Source organism: Manis pentadactyla, chromosome 6, assembly GCF_030020395.1.
Source record: "Manis pentadactyla isolate mManPen7 chromosome 6, mManPen7.hap1, whole genome shotgun sequence".
Classification (NCBI taxonomy): Eukaryota; Metazoa; Chordata; class Mammalia; order Pholidota; family Manidae; genus Manis; species Manis pentadactyla.
The window spans coordinates 53,497,174-53,522,878 of record NC_080024.1 but is presented as its reverse complement, the minus strand read 5'-3'; the positions used below and the strand labels follow the sequence as shown (position 1 = coordinate 53,522,878).

Sequence of the window (25,705 nt, the reverse complement as noted above, 5' to 3'; positions counted from 1 at the left end):
ACTGAATGAGAATAGTCATAACAGAATTAAAAGCCAAAGAAGAATGAAATCTTCATACTCCAAAACATAAATTATTATTCACCTGATATGTCAGAATATTCCTCTGCATTGAATGTTAATTCATTTTCTGTAGGTAAGTTCACAAATGCTTTCATCGCAGGGAAATAAGCTATATGACCATTGCTGACTTGTCTTAACAAAGTTTCCAAGTACCTAAGGAGAAAAGTAAATTTATAACCAGGAGAAATTAATTGCTTAATTTAAAATTTATTAGGGTATATATTCCTGTATATACTTTTAAGTTGACAGGTAACTTAACATGAATGATATTTATCCTTAAAACAAAAACTTTCCTAAGTAGTTCATTTTATAGTTAATAACAAGGAAATTTTGTTATTAATTCAAATTTCTAAATGTATTCCTTACCAATTTGTGTATAGACTTGTAATAGTTGGCTCTCCATGACTGTCTAAGTGTTGTGTTTGTTGAAGAAGAACATTATTAAATACTCTTGTAATATCAATTTGCACATAGTTTTCTATGGACTGGAGTACAGTCATGTAAGCTCTTACACTTGTTAGAAGCTCTGATGGTTTTGCAATTTCCTGTGTGGCTTGGTTATACATAGTCATTCCAACAATTGACCTGGGGGTGGTGGGAAGAAGAAAAGAATTCTGAGTTTTGCAGTTCCGTAAATATGCCACTCAACCTAGGACCTCTAATAGTAAATAAATGATAAAGTTAATTTTAAATAGAATTTATAACAAAGCCATGAAATTGCTACTATCATTATCTTATGAAGAAACAAAGTAACAAAAGAATGAACACCTAAAAGCTACAATGAAATGGGAATACAAGTGCCTAAAAAATTCTAAGGACATCAGTAATAAAAATGACTTAAGGATACAGAGTTAAAAAAAAATGTTTTAATATGATGTCTGTAACAACTACAATAAACTATTTAGTCTATAGATTGAGTCATCTGGCACTGCAATGTACTACCAGTTTTTATTTTTTTAGGCTTTACATATATTACCTATAATCCTCGTATTTAATAATCATACTATGTAGCTGTTATTGTCACCATTTCACAGATGTAAAAAACTAAGATGCAGAACTAGTAAACTGATCATGATCACTTTATTTGCAAGTGGTAGATCTACGGTTTGACTCCACATCTGCCTGCCTTAGTGATGCCTCTCAACAAAATGCATGAGAGTCAAAACAACTGAACAAATACAAAACTTTATTGTCCTTTAATCACTCACAGCACATAACACAGTTCTGCTTGGTTTATATCCCAAGAAACTGTATAAGCCTAAAAGGAAACACAAATTTATGAAATATTTCTCTATGTGACCTTTTCTTATATTTGCCACCCTTATTTTCCCTCCTTAAAATTCCCTGAGCATTACTGTAAAGATCTTAGACTTGTATTTCTAAGGATGAATCTGAAGAAAACAGACCAGTAAAAACCCCACCAGTAAAACAGTCCCAGAAGAACTCAAGACAAAATTTGCTATCCTTGTATACAACTCCCAAGTCCTAAGATTGTGCTGAAGTGATCAGCAAAAATCAACCAACTAATATAAGCTCTTTGTCCTGTCATAAACATCTTTCCCAAGTAAACAACTTCACAGCCTTGCCATGATCCTGATCACGAAGTAATGTTTGTCAAAAGAACATTTGTTTCTCCATAGATTAACAGACCAGATTATTTAAAAAAGGAAAAAAAAGGGAGTTGTAAATTGAACCCAACTTTCCGCTCCATTCTACCACTCCACACAGTTGAGAATAATAAATACCAGAGGGCATAATATCCCCTTGGTCTAAATATTAGAGCATCTGGGCTTCCCTGTCAGGACACCTGCCTAACTAAAGGAGGGCAAAAACCAGTCTATGTTCAACACCACACTCTTCTCTAATCAAGTGAATACTTAACACTCAATTTAGTGCCCACTTACACACTCTCCTATTTTGTTCTCTAATTATTGTAATCTTCTCACCAACTAAAGCTCTAAGTTTTATCTCTTTCATTACTATTCATAGTACTTAACACAATGTTAAGCATATAGTACAAATACCACACTACAGATACGGTAACAAATACTTGCTAATGACTACAAAACTTTGAAAAATCTTTGGCAATTTATAAATTGCTTAAAAGCCTTCAAGAACAATTCATCAAATCAGTATTTTCTTTAATAAAGTGTGACTTCAGAAAAAAGTTGAAGCAACATTTATAAAACTAAAGTTTCTAACATCACATGCAATATTATTTCAAGAAATATATATATATGCAGCTTATAAAACCCTAATTAGAATTGAGTGCTTCAGGAGTCTAGAATTCCACTGGCATAACAGGATACATTCAAATTCAGAAAGAGTTCATTCACCTAGTCCTGAGGCTTTCAAACATTTGACTGTGACCCACTTTAAGATATGAATAACTTAGTACATATATACATATACATAACTGAAAAGTTTTCATGAAGCAATATTTGTAATATATGCAATACACTGGTTTTTTTCCTTTCCTTCCCTCCCACTTCTTTCTTTCCTTAAATGTTGACTAGAACCTTCTAAATGTGATTTCAACCAAAAGGGTTGCCAACTGCCAGCTGAAATATACTAATTTGCTTCAATCTTCTCATTTGGCTTACAACTAAAGCTAAAAGAAATTAACTGGCTTATCTAGTGTTACAACTAGTTAATCACAATTATGGGACAAAAATCTGGGTAATTTAAGTAATTCCCAGTTCACTATTCTTCATACTTCCTGAGGTAAAGCAGGGACATGAGACAAGTATCATGATTCAATTTTTCCTGCTTTTGACTAAAAAAGCCAAGATATAAATAGTATACTAAGAACAGGAAGGACTCCATCTTAAGGCTAAGATTCTATATTAAAAATCAGGGAGTCAGGAGGCAATATTCCTAACATACTTTATGGTAATTAGCCAACAACTGACCCTATCTTAAGGTAGGGCAAGCAGTCCTAAATGACATGTTTCCACTGCTTGAGGGTAACCACTGTCTTGGAGAAGAACAGGTTTGATGAACTCCTTAATTTTATCTTACAGAATATGTAGATGACTGACTATGGATGATGACATAGTGTCCCTCACCAGGGATGGACATCAGGAGACCACATATCAAGCCTATGTCTCCCCCATCCCCACCCCCTTTCACCCCATTCTGAAATCCTTAGAAGACATAAATCCTAAGCCTTTAAGCACGCCTCCTCTCTGAGGTTGCCCGCAGTCCCCTTTCTTTGAGTGTGTACTTTGCCTTAAATAAAGTCTTCTGGATGCTCAACTTACTACGTTTTGTCTCTGTGCTCTTCCAAACCTCTTGGGAGATTTGTAAGAAACCCCTTTTCCCAGTGGTAAGTGTCTTTGTTACTTCACTATTTCATTCAATTTTCTAGACTTGAGCACAAGTCTTCACTCTCTCTGTCCTACTTCAGGTAAGTAGGGAGGGGCTACTGAGATCTCTGATGTGGGCTGGCAAGTTCCCATCACCTGAGTGACCCAGATGTGTCTGCAGCTTTACAATCATGTTCTTTTAGCAGCCTGCCTGAAAATCTCCTTTCTTTGCTTTGGGGAAGTTCTCAAAACTTAAATGCACTCGACCCAGTGCTCAGTGGCTGCTCCAAATCTGGGATGTTAGGGGCTTAGTTCCCAGGCTGTGCAGACTCAAGTGGACACTGGATGCCTGGTGACCCTGGCTTCAGGAGCTGGCAAGGCATCTGCCCTATCCCAAGCAAGAGTTCAGTGAGCTCTGAACTCCCTCTGTTCTTCCTTGCTCTCTGCTGCCTGAATGGTTGCTGCTGTTCACTACTACTCTCACTTTCATGTATTTCTTCCTTACCTATCCTCAACCAACCTGTCCTGAATTCTTTCTCGATCAGAGTCAAGAATACACCCCTGTCCAGGCTGAGGTTTCACCTACTGTGCATGGAGACACCTCCCCAGAAGAGGCTGCCCAGCAACATTCCTGGTTCATTATTTTTTTATACTACATCAGTTTTACTAATATTTTTCTTCGTAAAAGGAGACACTGTACAGATATGAAGAACAAATACAATAAGCTCATTAACTGAACCAACAAAGAAAAACAGTTTATATTCTTTCTTACTTAGTAAAGCGGATTTCCAGGTGAGAAGTTAAATATTCTCTTGGGGTAAAGGTATGTTCCCAAACCACCATGTTTGGTACATAATTTATAGAGAAACACAACTCAGAAAGTGCAGTGTGCAATTTGTCAAGGCTGAAAAAAATTAAGCAGTAAATAAAAGTTTCAACATTTCATCATAATACAAAATTAATTTTATAAACAGACCATATCCCCATAAACATATTTAGGGACAATAAATTGCAGAATTCAGTTTTTTTCTCTCCTAAACTAACAAAGTTCAAAATGTTTACGGATATCACTAACATAGAGCATTTCCTAAAGAACATCACTCATTTGTTTCTACATTCAGATGGTAATGACTATGTTGACAATATACAAGGAAGAGCTTATTTTACTCATAAAGACAATCATCTCCAAATCCTGCTGTACTTTTGTTGTAGAGGAACAAAGTTGTGTACAGAAAAGCAAATAGCTTGCTCAACATAGGAGGCAAGGAAGTAGGATATCTATTTTAAACCAAAAAAAATTCACCTATTACTGCCCACCTATGCCTCCCGTCCAAACAGACAGTCCTCAATGTATCTGTATTCTGATACGTTAATTTTAAAATAATGGTATCAGGCATGTTCTAATGGATGACAGCATGCCAAAATAGTCTCTGATTATATGATTTTAAATAAATAAGAAATTATATATTGCTTACAGTGCACTCCCAATTTTTTTAGACAAATTCTTGGCTTTCAGTATTCAGTATATGAAGACAAATATAATCTACTACATGTATTTACTTAAAATATCCAGCATCTGTATTTTGGGATGAAATGCACACTAACTGGCTAATCAAGTTCACAAAGGTTAAAAAAAAAATGACTGGGAAATGAAAAGTTTACAATTACTAGCATTTCCTCAGCTCTAATGCCATATATAAAATGAAAAAACTTCTACCTGTAACAAAAGAATGTAACAGAAGTGGATGGCTTACTTGGTCACTACCAGTCTGTTTTTCCTCATGCTCTCAACTCCTGGTTTTTCCCTTTCAGGTTCCCCTTTCTTACCAGTCTGTTTTTTTGACTTCTTATTCACTGCTTGACTAATGGTTTTGGCACAATGCTTGGGCAGCAACTAAATTTAAAAAGATACGAAATCTTAAATTACACCAATTACTTTGAAAACACATTAATTTTTAAGCAGACCTTATGTGAATCCAGACTATGTAGCAAATACCATGTCAGCACTAAGAACAGAGGTAGAAGTAGGAAGCAGAGATTACCTAGCTAGTTTGGGGAGCCCACATAGCTTGATGTAAAACAGAAATGGGCAAATCCTGTGTGAAGAAACACTTCACAGGAAATTATATCAAGGCTGTAGTTTAATGGAATAAGTAAAAACAGAGTAGATAAGCAAAGAATGAGAATGAGTATTTTATTGGCCAAAAAGACTGCCTATGAAGAACAAACTTTATTAGGACATAATGTGTTCAGAATCTAGTGAAAACTACTACATGATGAGGCATAAAGAGCAAAGTAGAGTAGAGTGGTTTGAGCTATCAGGAAGGGACTTGAATGCCAGGTTGGTTTTTAAACTAAGTAATCCTAAAACTAGTGGCAATTGCTGAAAACCCTAAGGAGCTTTACAACAAGAGATAATGAGATTTACTGAATTTGAGAATAAAGAAATGGAAAAATAAATAACTGGCTAACAGTTAATTCTCAGGCCTTCACACATAAATTTCCCATCTGTATGGAAACATTTAAATTATTACCTGATCACTAAGAGTACACTGTTCTGTGCAAATATCAGTGATGAGATTTCGAGCTTGTTTGGCCATTTCATCCAGGAACATATTACATAAGGAAAGACTGCGATCTCCAATATGATGTCGCTGTTAAAGCAGAATAAAGATGATAATAAAAGTTGTATATTTTCTCAATACAATGGGGTAAAAAAAGACAATCACATTTAATTTTTGTATATATGTAAAAATACACACTCAAATCCATCCATCTTGATCTACAGGATTCTGTATCTTTTTAATTTTGGTGGGTGTTGCAATAGTTTAATAGGTTTTTCTTGTCAGTGGTAACAGGAATGTTGAGTATATAATGCTGTAAAATTTTGCACTATACATTTGTAATACTTTACAAAGAGAGAAATTTTTTAAAGTTTTCCTTCCTGGACCTTTCACAATTATATAACATATATAGAGATTATATACACTATTTCTATGTGGTTAAAATATAATATATATAAATTTTACATATAAAAGATAATATAAAAGAATATAACTGTTCCTAGATCTAACCATGATACCTTAATGTTTTATTTAAAATGTCCTTTAAAACTTAGAGCCAACCAAAAGGGACCTATAGGCCAGATACAATAAAAAACTGGTTCACTTTACCTAAGGGAAAATTTCAAATTATAAACAGTGTTTTATTTAACCAAATTCCAACTCCTAAAAGATAAAACATATTCCTTGTTATTATCACTTCTTCCTGAAAAACAGAATACTGGACTAGCCTGCTTCCAATTTACTACTTACTTAAAATAAAGATCTTATTTCTCTACTCCCCTTCAGTGACTCAGAAATGCTAACACTGGAAAACAAAAGAAATAAAGCTTCCTAAGGTGACACAAGTCTCTCCATGATCTGCTGAGAACAGACTTTAGAAGAACGGCAGAAGCAGAGAGATCATTTAGGAGACTATTGACAATAATCTGGGAAAAAGATGATGTAGCTTGGAGAAGACATAGGAGTCTGGATTATATAAAGGTCGAACCAAAGGTAGAAAAGGTTCCAAGGTTGGGGGTGGAGAAATATGTGAAGAATCTATAGTTCTTTCTTGAACATGTTACATTTCAGATGAAAAATACCTAATGCAGCAAGACACAGAGGAAATCTAGATTTGAGGGAAAAAAACTGGACTAGAGATAAAAATATGAGAGACATCAGTATAGGGAAGATTTTTAAACAATGAGACTGGAAAAGATGAGTCAACTACTATAATGGATGGTACAGACAGAACAACACAATCACTAGTTTGCCATTATCCAGGGATCCTATTGACACAGCAGGGTGTGAACTGCAACTCTAGTTCAAAAGCACTCTTTTTGCAAATTTTTTAAGTACTCTAGGTCAAACTGAGGCCTTAGCATTAATAAGTTATTCTAGAAGCTTTTCTATATTGTCTCTTATCTAAATGAGCTGAGACTAAAATTACAAAGTCAGACTGCACTAAGAACTATGCACACCAATTTATTCTATTCTCACTCTTAGGTGAACTCCCTTAATGCTCCCAAAGTGCCTCACATATTTATTTCTACAACAGCACAGATTATCTAATCAGGGACTTGTCAAGGAAAGAGACCATGTCTTCACATTTTTATCACAGGATTTAGTGAAGCATCTAGAAACTAACAGGCCTTAACAAATTAGCTAAATGAAAAACAGAACAGGGCCACTTACTAGTTACATGACTATAGGGACAGAAAAAAAAAATTCACCAGAGACTTTCTTCATCTGTAAATTAAGGATAACTATCAGCAGTACTGTACTACACTGTCACTTTGTTGTAACAATCAAATGCCAAAAAAAAGCTATATAAAAATTTTATACTTATATAAAGACATTAACTACTTGTAATTATTATATTTAATAAGAATTAAAGTCTTATCCTATTCATGACCTGTAACTTAACCAACTAAGTGGGGCAGAAACATTATAATAAGTGGTACAAGGTAGATAATGACAAATAATGATAAAGTGCTACGGCAAATGGTAAAGGAGGGACAAATTCTAACTGGAGAAATGCTAAAAACCTTTTTGGAGGAGGTGGGATTTAAGCTGAGCATCGAAGAAAAGGTAAGGCTACAAAAGGTGGAAGTGCAGCAGAATGAATTTAATATATGAGGAAAAGCCATTAGGAGGCCAAAAAGTAAATAAATAAGCATGGTTTGCATAAGATGGGCTACTTATAGTTAGTAGGGAGTAGAAAGTAGAAGATAAGAATGAGAGCAGAATCCATCAACAGGTAAGTGAATAAACAAAATGTGGTAGATACATACAATGGATTATTATTCCACCATAAAAAGGAACTTCTGATACATGCTGTAACATGGCTGAGCCTTGAAACATTATGCTAAGTGAAATAAGCCAGACACAAAAGGACAAATACTGTGTGATTCCATCTGCACAAACTATCTAGAATAGGCAAATTCATTGAGACCAAAAGCAGACTAAAAAATACCACAAGTTGGAAGGATGGGAAGTTACTACATTAGAGTTTCTGCTTGGAGTAATGAAAGTTTTGGAAATGGACAATGGCGATGGTTGCACAACACTGTAAAGGTAATTAATGACACTGAACTGTACATTAAAAAATAACTAAAAAGACACATTATATATATATATACACACACACACATATATATATTAAATTTGAAGTTTTCAGAAAACCAAAAAGAACAAAATAAAACAAAAGAATGAGGGTAGAATCAAATTGTAAGAAATTTTACTTTCTGCATATACAGTGGAGAACCACTGATGATTCTTTAAGAAAGAGGCACTCTGGTGGCATTGTATGAGTCTTAAAGGCAGAAATATTGGAGGCAGTACATATGAATATTGAAAATCTGAGCTACAACAGTGACTACAGGAATGGAAAGTAGAGTATGGATTTAAGAAAAGGTAACACAAATACAACGAAGATTTAATGGGTAATTTAACAAGAAAGATGATGGTGATGAAAAATAATAGTATTATCTTAGGTGTAAAGCTTGGGGAAGGACTCTGTTAAATTTTAAAACTCTAAAAAATCTATTAAAATTGGTGTTATTAACATCCTCACATATATTAATTCCAAAAGCATTCCCTAATAAACTTCCTGCACATTAATCTCTGCCTCAGTCTGCTTCCAATGGAATGTACAACCTGCAACCTGTTATCCAATGTTTAAAGATATTCAATAACACTACTGCTACTTGTAAGTTTCTTTTCTACCAGTTCTGCTAGACTCAACACTAAATTAAATTAAAAAGAGATACAGTATTTATTTTTAATATAGATTCTTAACACACAAAGCAGTATTTCTTCTTTAAAGACTGTAAGAAAGATTGAATACATTTGTGATAGATACTTGGTCCCAATATAATAGTGAGTAGTTTGATTATTCAGTAACTTGTGTGCCTGCATGCTTGTGTGTGTATGTCTTATAAATACCAGCAAATCTGGATTTTGCTTACTACATCTACTACATTAACAACTTGGTGAAATTCCTCTTTGATGCTGTTTATGTTATTCAGTAATCTGTACATTCATTTTCTAAGTCCTTCCAGTAATAATTTCAGAGGAAAACTAAGCATGCAGAATCAATTACTGTATATAACTATACCATAAATATAAATATCAAGTGACTTTTTATGTTCTTATAAAATGTATGTATATTTACCCACCCATCCAAACTAACAGTGTATCTAATCATATATCCATTCAAGCATTCTACTGATTCTGCATAGAGATAAACTAGGTGGGAAGCTAGATTAGGTAATTATAGTTAATACTTGAACAATGTGGGTTTGAACTTAAATGCAGATTTTTTTCAACAAATACATTGGAAAACTTTTTGGAATTTGAAAAAACATCTTCTCAGTTCATTGTAAGAATACAGTATATAATGTATATAACACAAAAAATATGTGTCAACTGACTCTTTAATATTATCAGTATGGTTTCTAGTTAACAGCAGGCTATTAAGTTGTTGGGAGTCAAAAATTACACATGGTTTCTCGACTGAGCTGGGGGCTGGTACCTTTAAGCCCTGTGTTGTTCAAGGGCCAACTGTATGACTGTGAAAATCTGGAAGTCTACCTGTTTAACCTAGTTAATTCTGCATACCGTATAAATCACAGTACTACTCTTAAATTACCTCTTCTGGACACAGTTCATGTGTGCAACTCATAAAATGAGTGCAAAGCAATGGAAACGCAATTGAGTATCTTGACTGAGAGGGTAACTCCAAACATTGTTGAAACATCTTCTCAAAAGCACGACTATAAAAACTATACAAGGAAACAAATTAAAAATTAAGTCACAATTTTTATAGTTAAAATAAAACTTTTATGCTGTAATACCTTATAGTTAAATTAATTTGATTCAAATGAAGGAAAGTTAATGACTGATAGCATTTATTTCTTTAGGAATAGTTATTTACCAAAGATTATCTCTTACACAGCAATAATGATTCCACAGTAATAAAAATGTTATTTGTGTAACATTTACAAATTTAAAAAAAAACTTTAAATGAAAACAAACCATATCTATGGCATATGAATATATGACATTCAATCTCCTATCACCAAATTTCATCAAAGCTAAGTCATCAACTGTAGAAACACCATTATTTTAGGTATCACTAAGAATGGTAAACATTATCAATTAGCGAATGACATACCATCAATTTTAAATTACTTCTGGTTTTAAGAGATGTTCAATGTGAAAAACTTTGAATTGGTAAAATACAGTAATCTCAGACTAAGACAAACAGAAGCAATAAACATGCATTTATTTTGGATGTGGCAGACAAAATGTGATTATGAGAAAAAAGGAAAAGAAATTAATATAACTAAAACTTACAAATTTAAAAATTACTCTAAGTACTTTTACTTCTAAGAAAGGGAAGAGAACTTTCTAACTGCAGTATCCTTTTTAACAACAGGATCCTTTCTGTAGCTCCAAAATACATAAACACAAAATGTTCAATTTTCTTTCCAAGGTGGGCTTTGGGTCAGACAATAGTGTATGGTTCCAAAAAATCATAAAGATTCTTGCAAATCTGATGTGATATAGTTCTTGAAATCCTATAAAAGACCCCTTATGCTTTCCCTGCCTGCCTGACTTGGATTTCTTGTATATGTTAATTAAAGCCATCCTAACAAATTGCCAAGATGAGGGTGGACTGGGTCACTTTCCAAAATAAAAGCAAAGAAAAGCTTTTCATAATGATAGCTACTCAATACATGGAAACTACTAACATTACCCACTAGATTGTCTCAGCATTTTAGAAAAAAAAGGGGCATACAAGATTATTCCAATCAGCTTCTCTAAGGGAAAAAAGGCCAAGGAGCAGAAATAGAGTTAATACTGTACCCCTTTGGAATCAGAAACTTGAGTTTGAATCCTGGCCCCACTGTTTATTAATTTAATCACAATCAAGTCACTTACTCATTCATATTTATTATATACCTACTATGTTAGACACTAAGGAAACAAAGACACAACCTTCCTTCAAGGACCCTGTTTGTGGGGAGAAAAAGAGGGAAGAAAAGTTGTGAACTACTAAGTTTAAATAAAGAGGCCATGATAGAAGCAAAAGAGAGTGGAGCACTACGGTGGGAGTAGTCACCACATCATCCTAATACTGTCTAATTTAATACTGTAGAGTGAAATTATTTGGTATTTCATTTCCAACATTTGTTCTATTTGGCTCTGATCCACAACTTTTTTCTCCTTAATCTAATGATGCAAAAAGAGGTCCTCAAAAGCAATTTGAAGTAAATGTCTTTCTTTCTTCTCCTCAAAGAAAGTGTAAAACATAAATTCACATCAGCAAGAGTTGTTCTACAGAGAATTAAAAAGATATAAAACCCCAACCTAAGTTATTTTTGTTATAACAGCAAATTGTCCACTATTTCTTCTTAAGAGTCTGTTACTGCACTGTCTTAAAGACTGTAACATAAAAATAATCACGAAAAATCTCTTTGGATAATAAATATTTCAAATTCTGATTTACAGAAAATGACAACATACCAAAATATGGAGAGATCTGATGTTTCCACCAACATTTCCACCAAGGAGTCTACCATTTTTGTATGAAAAATTATCGTATTCATCATCTTTCCAAGTTCTCTGTGATCTGCAAGGCTAAGTGAAGCCTTAGAGACACTAGTATATGCCTGTAAAAATACAGCAAAAACAAAAATAGTTTAACTATAGACCAGTAACTTTAGCCTTGTCATTCTACAGGGAAAAGAAACACCACTATTGCCCTCTTACAGCACTAAATTATGTTTTCTACCTTTATCTTGCATCTGCCTACCACTTCAGCATTTTATTTAAAATAATAATAATAATAATAAGGGAAAAATGTGGGATTCACATATAAATCAAGTATAAAAATCAAACGAATCATCATATCTGACTTGACTGTTTATAGTTCATGATGCGTGATCAAAACCGAAAGTTTCTGTGATATGACTGCCCTTGCACTGTTCACCATGTAAGAACTTATTCACTATGTAAGAACTGGTTCACCATGTAAGAACTTGTTCGTTATGCTTCAGAAGATTGGGGACAATATTGAGAATTAGGCTTGGGGTTGATTAATGATTGTGCATTGTAGTCCCCTATACAGAATTTTATTGTTGTTAACAACCATTTGATCAATAAATATGAGAGATGCCCTCTCAAAAAAAACAAAAAAACACCACTATTGAAAAACAAAGTTTAGAGACACTGTAACAGTAACATTACCTTTTAAAATTGTCTAAAGTGATCCAAACTTGAAATTCCTATCAAGAATTCGTCTATATAAACAAACTACTTATACTTCCGCCCATAAATCAGAATAGAATAATCATTCATCTTGAACCCCAAAGGAACTGAAGTTACAATATCAAAAGTATAAACAGTGAATTGTCATGATAATCCTAGCAGAAGAAATTTTCATTCTAGTTTAAGAGAAGCATACGCAGGGAACAGTCAGATGATAGTATTACACACATTGATTCAGTGAGGTTTTAGATTATACTGAATCACTCAAAACTGGATAGTATAATACACTGTACTGATTGATAAGATTCTAGAAAAGCACTGAAGATAGTAAAAATTAGTGCAGATTGGCCAAAAATGTGTTAGGACTTAACCAAAACCATCAGGATAGGTTACAGGGAAAGATATTCCCCTATAGGGGTACCAACCACAAAAAGCAGAATTCTGTCCAACAGTGGGCATAAAGGGCAGAGAACAAAAATAAGAGGGGTGTCTATAGCTTAAGCACTCTTCACTATGGCTACAATTTGAGTGGAAAAAAAAAAAAAAAAGAAGGGAAATGGTGAAAGAAGCGATTTAACCAGATCATGCAGACCTTTGTATACTATTTCAAAACAACTGAAACTTTTTGGTGAACCACTGAAGGTTCTGTGTATAGCCAACTGCTGTTTTAGAAAGACTTGTTTGTGGAGAATGTAATGGGAAAGGATGGATAGAAAGCAAACAGGAAGCAGAGATCTGTTAGAAGGTAGTGGTGGCAATAATCCAGATATGATTATGATGGTCTGGTTTAGGGCATTGGCAGTTTTTGAAAAGAGTTTAATCTGGGAAATGACCAGATGTGGTGGATATCATCCATTATGGATGATGGCCAAGGTTCTGGATTCTGGGAGAAACTACTCCATGGAGGAAACTCCTCGTGTGCACCTACACATCTTGGATATGCCAAGAATGGAAGGGCAAGACCACACGTTATTTGACCATTTCTCAGGGTTGTATTAGCAGCCACCAAACTTCAGGAATGAGGTAATGCCTCCTTCTGGAACAAAGAAAGTATGCTTACTGTTGATGATACAATAGAGGATTCATCCAACTTTGTGTTCCTTAGATAAACTCACTGCATACATAAAGCATTCATCTTGGTCCCTCTGCATCACCCCATGGGACAAGGAAGCAAGGGAAAATGATGCATGTATGCTGATGCTCATGCTGCTTCCTGTGCAGCACCTAAGTCCTTTGTCTCTGGTCCAGATGCCCCATGTCTCTTGCCAATTTCCATAAAACAATATGAGACTAGATAATTACCACCTTATAAGTAGGATAAAAATTTCAGCCCCTAAAATGGCAAGAGGACACTACATGGATAAAGTTACCACTCAATGAGATACAGGCTCCACAAAGAAAGCAGGGTTTCATGTTTTGTTGTTTTATCTGCCAGAAAGGGAAGAGTATGAGAATAATGATGGCAATATTCTGATGGCAAGATATAATGTAGACACTTATGACAGTCTAATTGAAGTTTAATTAATTTTAATTAGCTTTGGAGTATAAAGAGGAACCATTTGTGGCCATGAGTTCAATGAAGACTTTCATTACTTGAATTTCACTTTAAAAGTTCTGAATTAAAATATTGCTATGAAAATAAATTCAGATGAAATGGATGGTGACAAAGTGAGATTTAATTTAAAACTTATCTGAAATGTTTCATAAGAATGGAAGGAGAAACATGTTACTAAAAAAGGAGGGGGGGCAATGAGATGCCTTAGGAAGTACAAAAAAATTATAAAGAATACATATGGAGAGAAACTCTTCTTTTAAGATTAGAAAAAAAAGATCAAGGGGATCGATAAAAAGCCAATGACATGATGATCAAGATTGGAGAGGACTCTAGTAAAGGCATAAAACATACTATAGAATTCTCCCAAAGGCTTATCTTTCTGGCCCTGCTCTACTCAAGAACTACTGATATCTAAACAACTTTACACCTCTCTCTGGCCAGCCATGCACTTATACCTAGTAACTGTTGTCCTCCTATCACTGATCAAAGTCAGATCATTTACATCTCTTGTGAAAACGTGTTCCTTCTTGTAGTTAATATTTTACGCTTAAAAAGTCTCTTTACTTGCCCTTTCCTCACTTTGCCATTTCCTGTGCAAGCTATTTTCCTGTTCAAATGCTACCAATCCTTTCAAATGCTCCCTGGACAAATGCTGCTTTCTCTATAAAGCCATTACTAGCAATTCCAAATTGAAAAAAGCTTTCTCCCTTCTGAAGAAACTGTAGTTAATTTCTCATCATACTTGTGGCCTCATTTATAAAATCATCTTTAAAAATATACTGCTAGGGAACACAGAACAAAGGAGAGAAAAAGTGCCTATATATTTTGAGGTTAGAAGGAAAGATCCTAAGAAAAGCAAAAGCACCTCAGTGAACTAAGCAGACTGCCAAAAATGTACGCTCTGCCTAAGAGTCCTTCCTGACACTGTACCCATCTAAAAATCTTTTCTGCAAACATGTTCTGCTTACATTTTCACTTTCTAATTAAGCAAATAAAGATTTTATTTTTTTAAGTTGCAGAAGAGTATATAGCAGAACCCCACTTATATCTCTGAACACCTAACAGGATATAGACCAGTTTTAGAAGTATTTCCAGAGAATGAGACTGTGAAAGGTAAACTGTTATTTTTTACTTCACCTGTGGATACTTTAACTTTTTATAGTGAAAACAGACTATTATTATTTTAAAGTATACATATTTTGAAAACATGCAGTTATTAAAAATACTGAGCCACAGTTTTCCCATAATTCCTAGAAATATTTAAGGGGCAATTAAATTCTATCATTAAATTTACAGTACATACACAGATTTCAGGCTTGACTTTTAAAAGTCCTTAAAAACTATTTATGTGAGAGTTATATATTAAATGAAAACTTTTAAAGTCTAATACCACTTATTTCTGTATTTCGGAAAATGGAGTTTTTGGCATCAGATTAGGAAATGGTCACTATGGCCTGTGAGCTTACTGCTGGCTACTCTTCTTTTCCAAAGATACACAGATGGCCAACGTACATGAAAAAGTGTTCAACATCACTAATTATGAGAGAAATAAAAATCAAAACTACAGTGAGACATCCACCCCACACCTGTCAGACAAGGATCCCTCATGTGCTGTTGGTGGGAATGTAAATGAATGCAGCCACTACAGAAAACATATGGACGTTCCTCAAGAAACTAAAAATAAAAATACCACATGATCCAAAAATTCCACTTACAGGTATCTAAAAACTACTACTACTCAGGAAGATATTTGTACCCCCATGTTCATGGCAGCATTATCTACAACAGACAAGACATGGAAACAATCTAAGTGTCCACTGATGGATGAACAGATAAAAAAAGTTGTGTGTGTATACATACATACAAAAAGACACACAAACACATAGATGCACATGGAATACTATTCAGCCAAAAAAGGGGGGAAATCTTGCCATTTGCAACCTTGGATGGACTTTGAAGGTATTATACTAGGTGACACAAGCCAGACAGAAAAAAGACAAAGAACTTACGATCTCACTTACATGTAGAATCTAAAAAAAATTAAGAAAAAAAACTAAACTGAACTCATAGATTTAGACAAAGGATTGGTGGTTGCCACAGGTGGGAAACTGGATGGGCAAAATGGGTAAAGGTGGTTAAAAAGGTGTAAACTTCCAATTATAAAATAAGTCTTTGGGATGTAACGTATAGCATGGTGACTATAGTTAATAATACCATATTGTATATTTGAAAGTTGCTAAGAGAATAGATCTTAGAAGTTCTCATCACACACACACAAAATTTGTAACTTTGTGCAATGACAAATGTTAACTAGACTTATTGTAGTGATTATTTCACAGTATATACACATACTGAATCATCATGTTGTAAACCTGAAACTAATGTAATATATATTAATTGTATCTCAATAAAAAGCTTTTTTCTATGAATTAAAGACTATGGTTAGTTATCCAAAAAACTCTGTCCAACAGGTAGACAATGAGTATTTTTTCAAGTTAAATAATGTTTTCATGTTAACTAAGGTATTCAATAAAAAAACAGAATGACAGTGGAGAGCATTAAATTAATCTTACCTGTAATCTAAACCAATCTAATCTCATTCCTCTGAAATCAAATACTTCCCCATCTTCAACTACAAAGAAAAAAAAAAGAAAATTAATGTTTTCACAAATCTATAATTGCATTTTAAAATTTAAGAGCTAAAACACTTTCACTTCTGGCCATATATGCACAATAATTAAAAGTAGGGTCTTGAAGAGGTATTTGTTACAACCATGTTCACAGCAATATTATTCACAAAATGTGGAAGTAACCCAAATGCCCATCAACAGATGAATGGATAAAAACGTGATTCCTCCCTTAAAAAGGGAGGAAATTCTGACATACACTACAACATAGCTGAGAACATTAGCTAGTGAAATTAGTGACTACATGATTCCATTTATGTGAGGTATCTAGAATAGTTGAAATCATAGAAATACAAAGTAGAATTGTGGATGCCAGTAGCTGGGAAGAAAGAAAATTGGGAGTTGTTATTTACTAGCTGTAGAGTTTCAGTTTTACAAGATGAAAAAGTTCTGGAGATTGGTTGTACAGCCATATGAATACATTTAACACTAGTGAACTATACACTTACAAATGGTAAGGGTTATTTTGTGTTATGTGTATTTTAGTACAATTTAGAAAGAATTAAAAGCTAAGAGAACAAAATAATTCTCAAGTCCTATAAAGATGATGATAAAGGAGCCATTTATACCAGGAGAAGTGCAAAGTACAGACTGCTCCAAAATGCTATGATCCTCAGTGTGCTTACATGTCATTTGAAGGAGCTTAACAGAGCTTAAAGAATCTTGCAAATAGCAACTTTGGATAGCATGCTGAAGCCCCTCAAAATAACTATATATACACCAAATATCACCAGGCAAGTTTACAATACTTTCATTACTTAAGTATGATAACTATAACAACTGATTAAACTAAAATAAATGTATTTATTACTCAGAAATTTTCAAGGTTTCTGACACCTTTTACTTAAAGATTACAAAAGCAAAACATCATATCAATCTATTGAAATGGAGTAGTCAAATAATGGAGAGGCAGGTCTATTATACAACATCAGCTTTTGAGATTGACAGACCTGAACTTAAAATTTCGATTCTAATCTTTAATACTTGTTAGAGCATGGGCAATTCATGTTAAATAACTGACAGATTAACTCTCACACCTTGAGTTTCTGAATCTGTCAAATAAAAGTAATAACAGCTTTTTAAAACTGATGTGGATTAACCAGAATAATAAATATAAATGCCCGGCAGAGACTAAACATTTTATCAGTGGTATCCATTTTTTTTTTAATTACAAAATGCCTTTTTTCCCTCCTGAATAGGAAGAAATATCAAGCTATAATTCCTATGATTTTTATAAATGTCATCACATAACTGTTTTGCAAAGTTTTTCTTCAGGGAGAACAAAATTAATTTAATAAAATAAAACAGATTAAATATGTCCAAAAATAAGATAGGTGATTCTGTAAAAATTACTTGTTAAATCCTCTCCTTAATGATCAAATCTGAAACTTAATCAGAAGAAAATATGCTTTTTCTTAAGACTTATTACCTTGTTTTACACTTAGGGAAGTCATAGTATTAACAAAAGAGGACATGATAATTGATTCATCTTCAGGGCAAACAGAAAGATTCTGGAAAAGGAAGAAAAATAATGTAATGTTAAAAACATCTAATTGGGAAGCAATTCCTATGTGTATCAACTGGTGGATGGATAAAACTGGTCTATCCATACTATGGAATATTTTTTATTTAGCAATAAACAGAAATGAAACGTTGCTACACACAAAGACATGGATGAATCTCAAAAATACAATGCTAATTCAAAGAAATAAAAAACAAGTCAATATGATTCCATTTTATATGAATTTTTACTTTCTTTTTAAAGGCAAAAGGTGACATAAAGCAACAAGTATTTGTTAGAGGTCTTTAGAGGGAATAAACTACAAAGTTGCACATGAAAACTTTTAACATCTTGACTGTAGTGGTGGACACATGAATGTGTACAGTTGCCAAAATTTAAACCTACATTAAAAATGAGGTGATTTAAACTATATCTCAACAAAATTAGGACCAAAAAAAAAATCTCTCTCAAACTGGCTAAAAAATGAATACTTGATAAGCTACTTCTGAAATCGATGTCAAATAATAATTTTTTAAGTGGATGCTTAGCTCACTAACAGCATAAACTTTCAAAACATTAAGACCTATACAACAACATGAATATACATCATGTCACTATACTCTGCATACTTAAAATGGTTAAGTATGATAAATTTTATGTTATGTATTTTGCCACAATAGAAGAATCTAACAAGTATTACAATGGACTACATTGGCAGGTTAATCTTATTAGTCCTAAATTTAAATCCTAGAAAATGGTTAAAAACACCATGTCTACACTTCACAAAAACACCATGTCTACACTTCACAACAGAAGGGGGTGGTAAAAAATTTAGGTGTTGGAGTTAAGACCCGAGTTCAAATACTGGCTCTATTATTTATGAACTGTACGATACTGACCAAGTTTCATAAAGTCTTTTCTATTCAACAGCTAAATGTGTAACTACACCTACCCTCACAGAATTGTACAGATATAATAAAATGTACTATCAATAAGTTTTATCATTATTAATACTAGCATTATTGTTGCTACTACTACTATTACTATAATCCAGAAAAAATAATAAATTTTCTCAGTATTGTTAAAATAGTTTATTTATAAAAAAGACACAGTGACTTAAAAATGTTAATGCTGTAAAATAAACCTGTAATTTATTAACAAATATCCAACCAGCCACAAGTTTCAAAGTGACATGAAACTAGGAGTCAGGTTTACTTTTTAGATTGTGATAGAGTGCACACAATGCAGGGATAAAGAATCACTCCCTGCATTGTATCCACTCTGAGCTTTGTACACACTTAAAGCATAATGCCTTTCACACTGGACTACAACTAAATGTTATCTCCCCCTAGGTGATGACTGGTTTATCTGAGAAGTAATAACTATTCAAATAAAATTGCAGCCAAGCAATACCTTCTAGGGATAAAAACAGATTTTCTTCTATCCGCTATTTAAATGGACACACTAAAAGGAAGCATATGAGCTCCACCTAGTGGATGAAAGAAGAAATACACTAGGACAGTTATATATAAATCAAGACCAGCTATTATACAATTTTTCTTTTTTGCATTTTTAGGTCGGTTTGAAAAAAATTAGCATTTCATAGTATTATTATTCCTCTGGAAAACCAGTGGTTTTAGAATAGTCGTAATAGCAAGACAATTCATCTTGTTCTTCCTTTATACTATATGTTAGTTAATGGTATAGTTTTTAGGTATCTGTGATTCTGTAAAATGAGGCAAAATAAGAAATACTACCTTCCTTACAGCCAATTTATTTGGAACAAAAAAAAATTTGTATCAAGATAAAAAAGACTTAATAAAGAAATTAATTAAAGCAAATAACAAAAACAAAAGCCCTAAGACTAAAAATCAAGAGAAAAACCCAGATTGAATAAAAATTAGGACATTTAATTAAATCAGACTATCTAGATTTCTTTTTTTAATGGCCATATTCTAGTACACTATGCAAAAAGATTTATCTTCTACCTTTCCTCTACTATTTTGTTAATTATAATGTCTCCATCATCTTTTTATTTCCATAGTCATTGTCCAAGTTTAGGTTCTCATAAACTCTTACCTAACCTACTGCAGTTATTTTTTCTTCTATCTCTCTGACTCCTCTCTTGGCCCCAGTAATCCATCATCCACACTGAACTAGGGTGATCTTTCTAAGTAATGTATCTGATTTATGATTAATTTCCTCTTCTGCAAGGCCCACTAGAATGTGGATACTGTACACCTCCACCCCCAGGATAAAGAATCACTCCCTGCACTGTGATCACTCTGAGCTTTGTACACACTTAAGCATAATGCCTTTCACAGTGGCCTACAACTAAATGTTATCTCCCCCTAGATGACTCTGACTCTGACAAGATATGGCCGTGACTTATTTACATTTGTATCTCTACCAACTTGGCACAAGATTTTATTTTATAACTATTTGTTCAGGAAACAAATCAGTTACTGGAAAGGAGGAAAGGAAGGAAAAAAAGAAAATAATATGAGTTTTTACCTGTACAAGTTCATTGAGGACAACAGCATCAAAACCAGAAAGGTACTGTACATAATACCTCTGCATTACAGGTCCATATTTTCTTACATGTGCTCTGAGCTCTTCCATGTAAAATATTAATTCAGCAATGTGCCTTTTTAAAAAACCCAAGAAAAATATTTCAAAACCTAAATTGTTATCAAGGAAAATACAAAATGCCTTTAATACTGTAGGAAGTTTTTTTTCTTAGAAAAAACATTGTTAAATGTTTACTGTCAATTACTAAAGCATTTCATATGACTGAAGAAATTGTGAAAAGCAAAAAAAAAGCTAAAACTAAAAATTTGACAGAGGAAAATCCAAAATAAAAATAACATTAGGACATTTCATAAATACAACACTAAAAAATCAAAAATGAAAGAGGACAGAGGATTAGAAATAAGATTTTTCTGTATGCTCTCATTTCTCTGCTTCATTTATGTAATTTCCTACGGAGAGACTGGACTAAAATGAAAAACATTTCAAATGACACACTTGGTTGCAACACTACTCAGTATGAGTTCCTGTTTAAATTTTTGTGTAGTAAATCATTTAAAAAATGAATTCCATAGGAAATAGTACTGTATATAGCAAGAAAACAAACAGGAACTTTATGGCAACTTAGAGCTCTAGAGAGAAGACATGTTAAGAGCCCGAATTGTAAGCTAATGTTGACCTTGCATTTTAACTCATATCATTTAATGATACATTACAAACAGTCCTCTATTATGACAAATATTAAAAGCCCTAAAAAAAGACTTTTCAAAATAATTTTACTTCAAAGTCCCCAAATTCCATAGCCCATAAAATCAAAATATTCAAAAAAAATTTTTTAATGTTGATAACTTACTTATCTATAAAGTCATCTGCACTCTTCTTTGGCATGTTATCTGCATGACGAAGTAGCCAGATAATTTCATCACGGGCAAAGGATAATGCCATAAAAACAAAAAGTGCCTAATTAAAAAAAAAAACAACATTGCTTACTCTTATGCAAAGATTAAAAATATAACCCATTCATAATCTTTCTCTAAGTGAAAAGTATTTGGCAAGAACTCATTAATAATCAAGTTCTAAAGAGAAATGAGAGGAAAGAGGAGAACTTGGAAATATGTATCAGGGAGAGCATGCATATAAGCAAGATGAGAGGAAAACACAGGAAGGTGTGACATATGAGGGTCAACTCTGAAAATTCATTCTCAGTTAAGTATAAAATCCTTTTATGTAGTCCCTGACTCAAATTTTGGTAAAATTCACTAAGAATTTTTTTTTTTATTTTAATATGAAACACTTGCAGTTGAAATAAGAATTAAATCAATATTACCTTGGGACCCAGCAAGCCAGGTTGATCAGAAAGAACAGTAGCCAACTCTTTCAGTGCAGACCTTAAAAACTTGCGTCTTTCTCTGTGCATTGAACCACTACAGGGGAAAAAATGCTACTATAATTTACCTGTTTCCACAATTAAGTAACATCATTTCAGGGTCAACTTTCAAAGACTTTTCAGGAGGCAGAAGCTCCTACAAATACCTTCTTTGTGTTATTAAATGGCTTTCCCATCTTTTATTTATCCTAGCCTTTATTGTGCTATTTTTATAACCATGTTTATTATTACTTTCCATCTGTCAAACTCCTACCCAAATTTCAAGACCAATTCTTTGAGAATTTCCCAATACTCAGCTGTCCATTTCTGAATAATTTCTGCAATTTTAGTACCATATATCCTAGCTTTATAAACTAGACTGTGAAATTCCTGAAAGCAAGCATTGTCCTACTGTATATATTTTTGTCCCCTGACACAGAAATCAATAAATATAACAATGAATATCTGATTATCCATATCCCTGTTTATTAAGTATATTCCTATTAAATATATAAAACTGATTAAATAAGAGCCATAACTATAATAAAGATATTGGCATAAGATCTACTTGGCACTCTTATTCAAAAACAGAAAGATAAGGAAAGAATAGTCATAAATATTCATGCAATAGGAATTTTAAAAATAAAATGTAAATTAGAAAAAATTTACTCACACACATTAACATGAAAAAAAACCAGAATATTCTAAGTATTCCAAATCCTCATACTATACAAAATATACACGGCTCCAAGAACATTTTAAAGTTTACATACATACAAAAAATAAAAGGCCACACACATAATGAATATGCCAAAAAAACAAGTATAAGGGGTATACAATGCCAGAAATTTAGCTATCACACAATAGATTAGTTTTAGAAGATGCAATTAAAATCCAACCTTTGTTATATGAACTTAGGTTTCTACCTAAGTTTCAGTCTCTCATCTATAAAACAGGGATGATGACACCTCCCTCAAAAGATACATCCTACATGACGTCTGATGATATAGAACTTTTACAATGTTACTTTAATTCCAATGACGGGTTCTTTTTTATCTAACAATGAAGTCATCTAGTATAATTTCTAATAAGAAAGTGGAAGTAAAAAGACTTGAATGATAACAAAAATGAAAGTCCTTTGTATAATACTTCCTTAAGAGCATTTTTATCAATACTTCAAAAATATCTAAAACCTATCTGTACAAACTCCAAGACTGTTAATATACTGTTATATTATTTCCCATTGATTGAAAGTCCCCCACTTCTACCACATTTTGCACACAATTAACTTGCACACATTTCAACAAAATAATATTTTAAGAAAGGAATTATTGATTAAAAGCAGAAAAAAGAGCTACTTACGCATGTGACACAGCTGCCTCTTTGCATTCTCTTATGTCATTAATGCGCTTATTATAGCTATGTGCAAAAAAAATAGAACCATGTTAATCTTAATTTGATCAATAGTAGTCAAGATTATTCAAATACTGAAGTCAATAAAAAATGACTTATTATCAACAAGGAAAACTAGTTCTCAAACTGGAAATGCATGGAAAAAGTCTACTCACATCTTTTCCTAGCACCTTACAGATACTATCATCTTAGGTAGCCTTAGTATAGTTATTCTCCTAGAAAAGTTAACTCTCATATTAAATCTAACAGCAACATTAAACTTCACAATGTAGATCTTTTAAATATTTTAAATATGTAAATATTTTAATATTTAATATATTAAACATTTTCACAAAGCCTGAATAGAGACATTAAAATTGTATTACCAATGTAATTAACAGGGATTTCTAAAAATCTAAAGTACTGACAAAGTTATTAGTTCTGACTTTTTATGCTACCTCATACATATAAAAATAATTCAGGCAGAACACAGAATAGTGATCAGCACTAGCCAATGTTTGATGATAGGATTTTTCCAGTAGAGAAAACTGGCAGGAAATTATTTGACTACTTTAAATTAAAAGAAACAGAACACACCAACATCAAACACTTAAAGGTATCACCTGAAAAATAAACCCTAATAAATGTATATTAAATTAATAAATGTTACATAGAAAAACTGAAAATTCCTAAAATGTTCAAGAAAACTATCTTCCTGACAATCTGGCTAAAACCACTTACACCATGAACTCCAACTTCTAAATTAAGTACTCTAAGATTTACATGACTTTTGAGTAAATGTCCAAAATATACTAAATCTGCAGTCACTGTATTCTATAATGAGTAAACTCTTATATTTATGGTCTGACTAGTAACTACTATAATTCACATTTTAAATTGGATTGATCACTCACAATTTAATAAAAAATTAAAACCTCTCAACTTTAGATACAAAGACTCTTAAATGGAAAATTTATCATTAAAAAATCATAACAAAAAGACAACTGCTTCCATGTCATTACATTTACTCATACTATATGTAACATAAGCTCACTCAATTACATAGGCTACCTAGTTCTAAATGTTGACATATATTTAGAAGAGGGTTATCAATATACTAAGACATCATACGAATTTCATAACTTTCTATCTGAAATAACTAGAAAATGACAAAGCCTATATGACACAGGATATTTCCAGGTACTGCACTACCTGAAATAAAAGCCAAATTAGGAGTTGAAAAGTACATAGGGCACTGTTTCTCCTATTATGACTGAAAAACCACTTTCATGATAATGTCAGAATCAGCTATGGTGACAGATATCAGAACAATGGTCATGAAAAAGGGGCAGGGGGGAGGGAGACCAGGGGAAGCAGGACTGAACAAAAAAAGGCACAAGAGAATTTTCTTGGGACAATATTCTGTATCTTGATCTAGGTGGTGACCTAGAGGATTGATATGCAAAGTCACTGAGCTATATATACACCTAAAACTTATGTAGTTTTGTGTTTGTAAATTTTAGCTTAATCAATTACTAGGAAGAAAAAATGCAGATTCCTTTAACTCTCTAAGATACACATATAAGAGATACAGATTAGGGATGATGCCCAGGAACCTCAACTTTAATTTGCACCCCAAGATAATTCTTATGCACACTAAAATCTGAAACATACTGCCTTAAATTATGGTAGATGTATCTTTACTTATAAATAATAGATGCCTCCTTTTATTATTACATTACTTATTTATAATTTCATTACTAAATTGTACATGAAATAAATGTAGGTAAATTTCATTTCTATCTGAAGCTAACAAGCCCAACATAATTATTCAACACTTTCAGGTATAGGGGGTCCCAGGATACTTTAGATTCTCCTAATTCCAAAAGATTTCATATTGCTCCCAAGTCTTACCTCAACTCCTGTTTTATATAGACCCTCATGTGGAAAGAAATGCAGGCATTAAAAATTTTAAGAATTATTGAAA

General features: G+C 32.9%; 1 protein-coding gene across 2 annotated transcripts in view; it reads right to left on the bottom strand.

Annotated features, from left to right (window-relative positions):
• NCKAP1 (NCK associated protein 1) overlaps positions 1-25,705 on the bottom strand; it is a 118,902-nt gene that overhangs the window by 34,685 nt on the left and 58,512 nt on the right. For both annotated transcript variants that reach the window (XM_036879382.2, XM_036879384.2), the window contains 13 exons: positions 23,689-23,745; positions 22,288-22,384; positions 21,814-21,920; positions 20,946-21,078; positions 18,360-18,441; positions 16,817-16,875; positions 11,945-12,090; positions 10,065-10,197; positions 5,903-6,022; positions 5,123-5,262; positions 4,141-4,272; positions 427-645; positions 83-213 (listed from right to left, as the gene is read on the bottom strand). In XM_036879382.2, the coding sequence (XP_036735277.1) occupies positions 83-213; positions 427-645; positions 4,141-4,272; positions 5,123-5,262; positions 5,903-6,022; positions 10,065-10,197; positions 11,945-12,090; positions 16,817-16,875; positions 18,360-18,441; positions 20,946-21,078; positions 21,814-21,920; positions 22,288-22,384; positions 23,689-23,745 (1,556 nt within the window). The remainder of the gene's footprint in view (positions 1-82; positions 214-426; positions 646-4,140; positions 4,273-5,122; positions 5,263-5,902; positions 6,023-10,064; positions 10,198-11,944; positions 12,091-16,816; positions 16,876-18,359; positions 18,442-20,945; positions 21,079-21,813; positions 21,921-22,287; positions 22,385-23,688; positions 23,746-25,705) is intronic.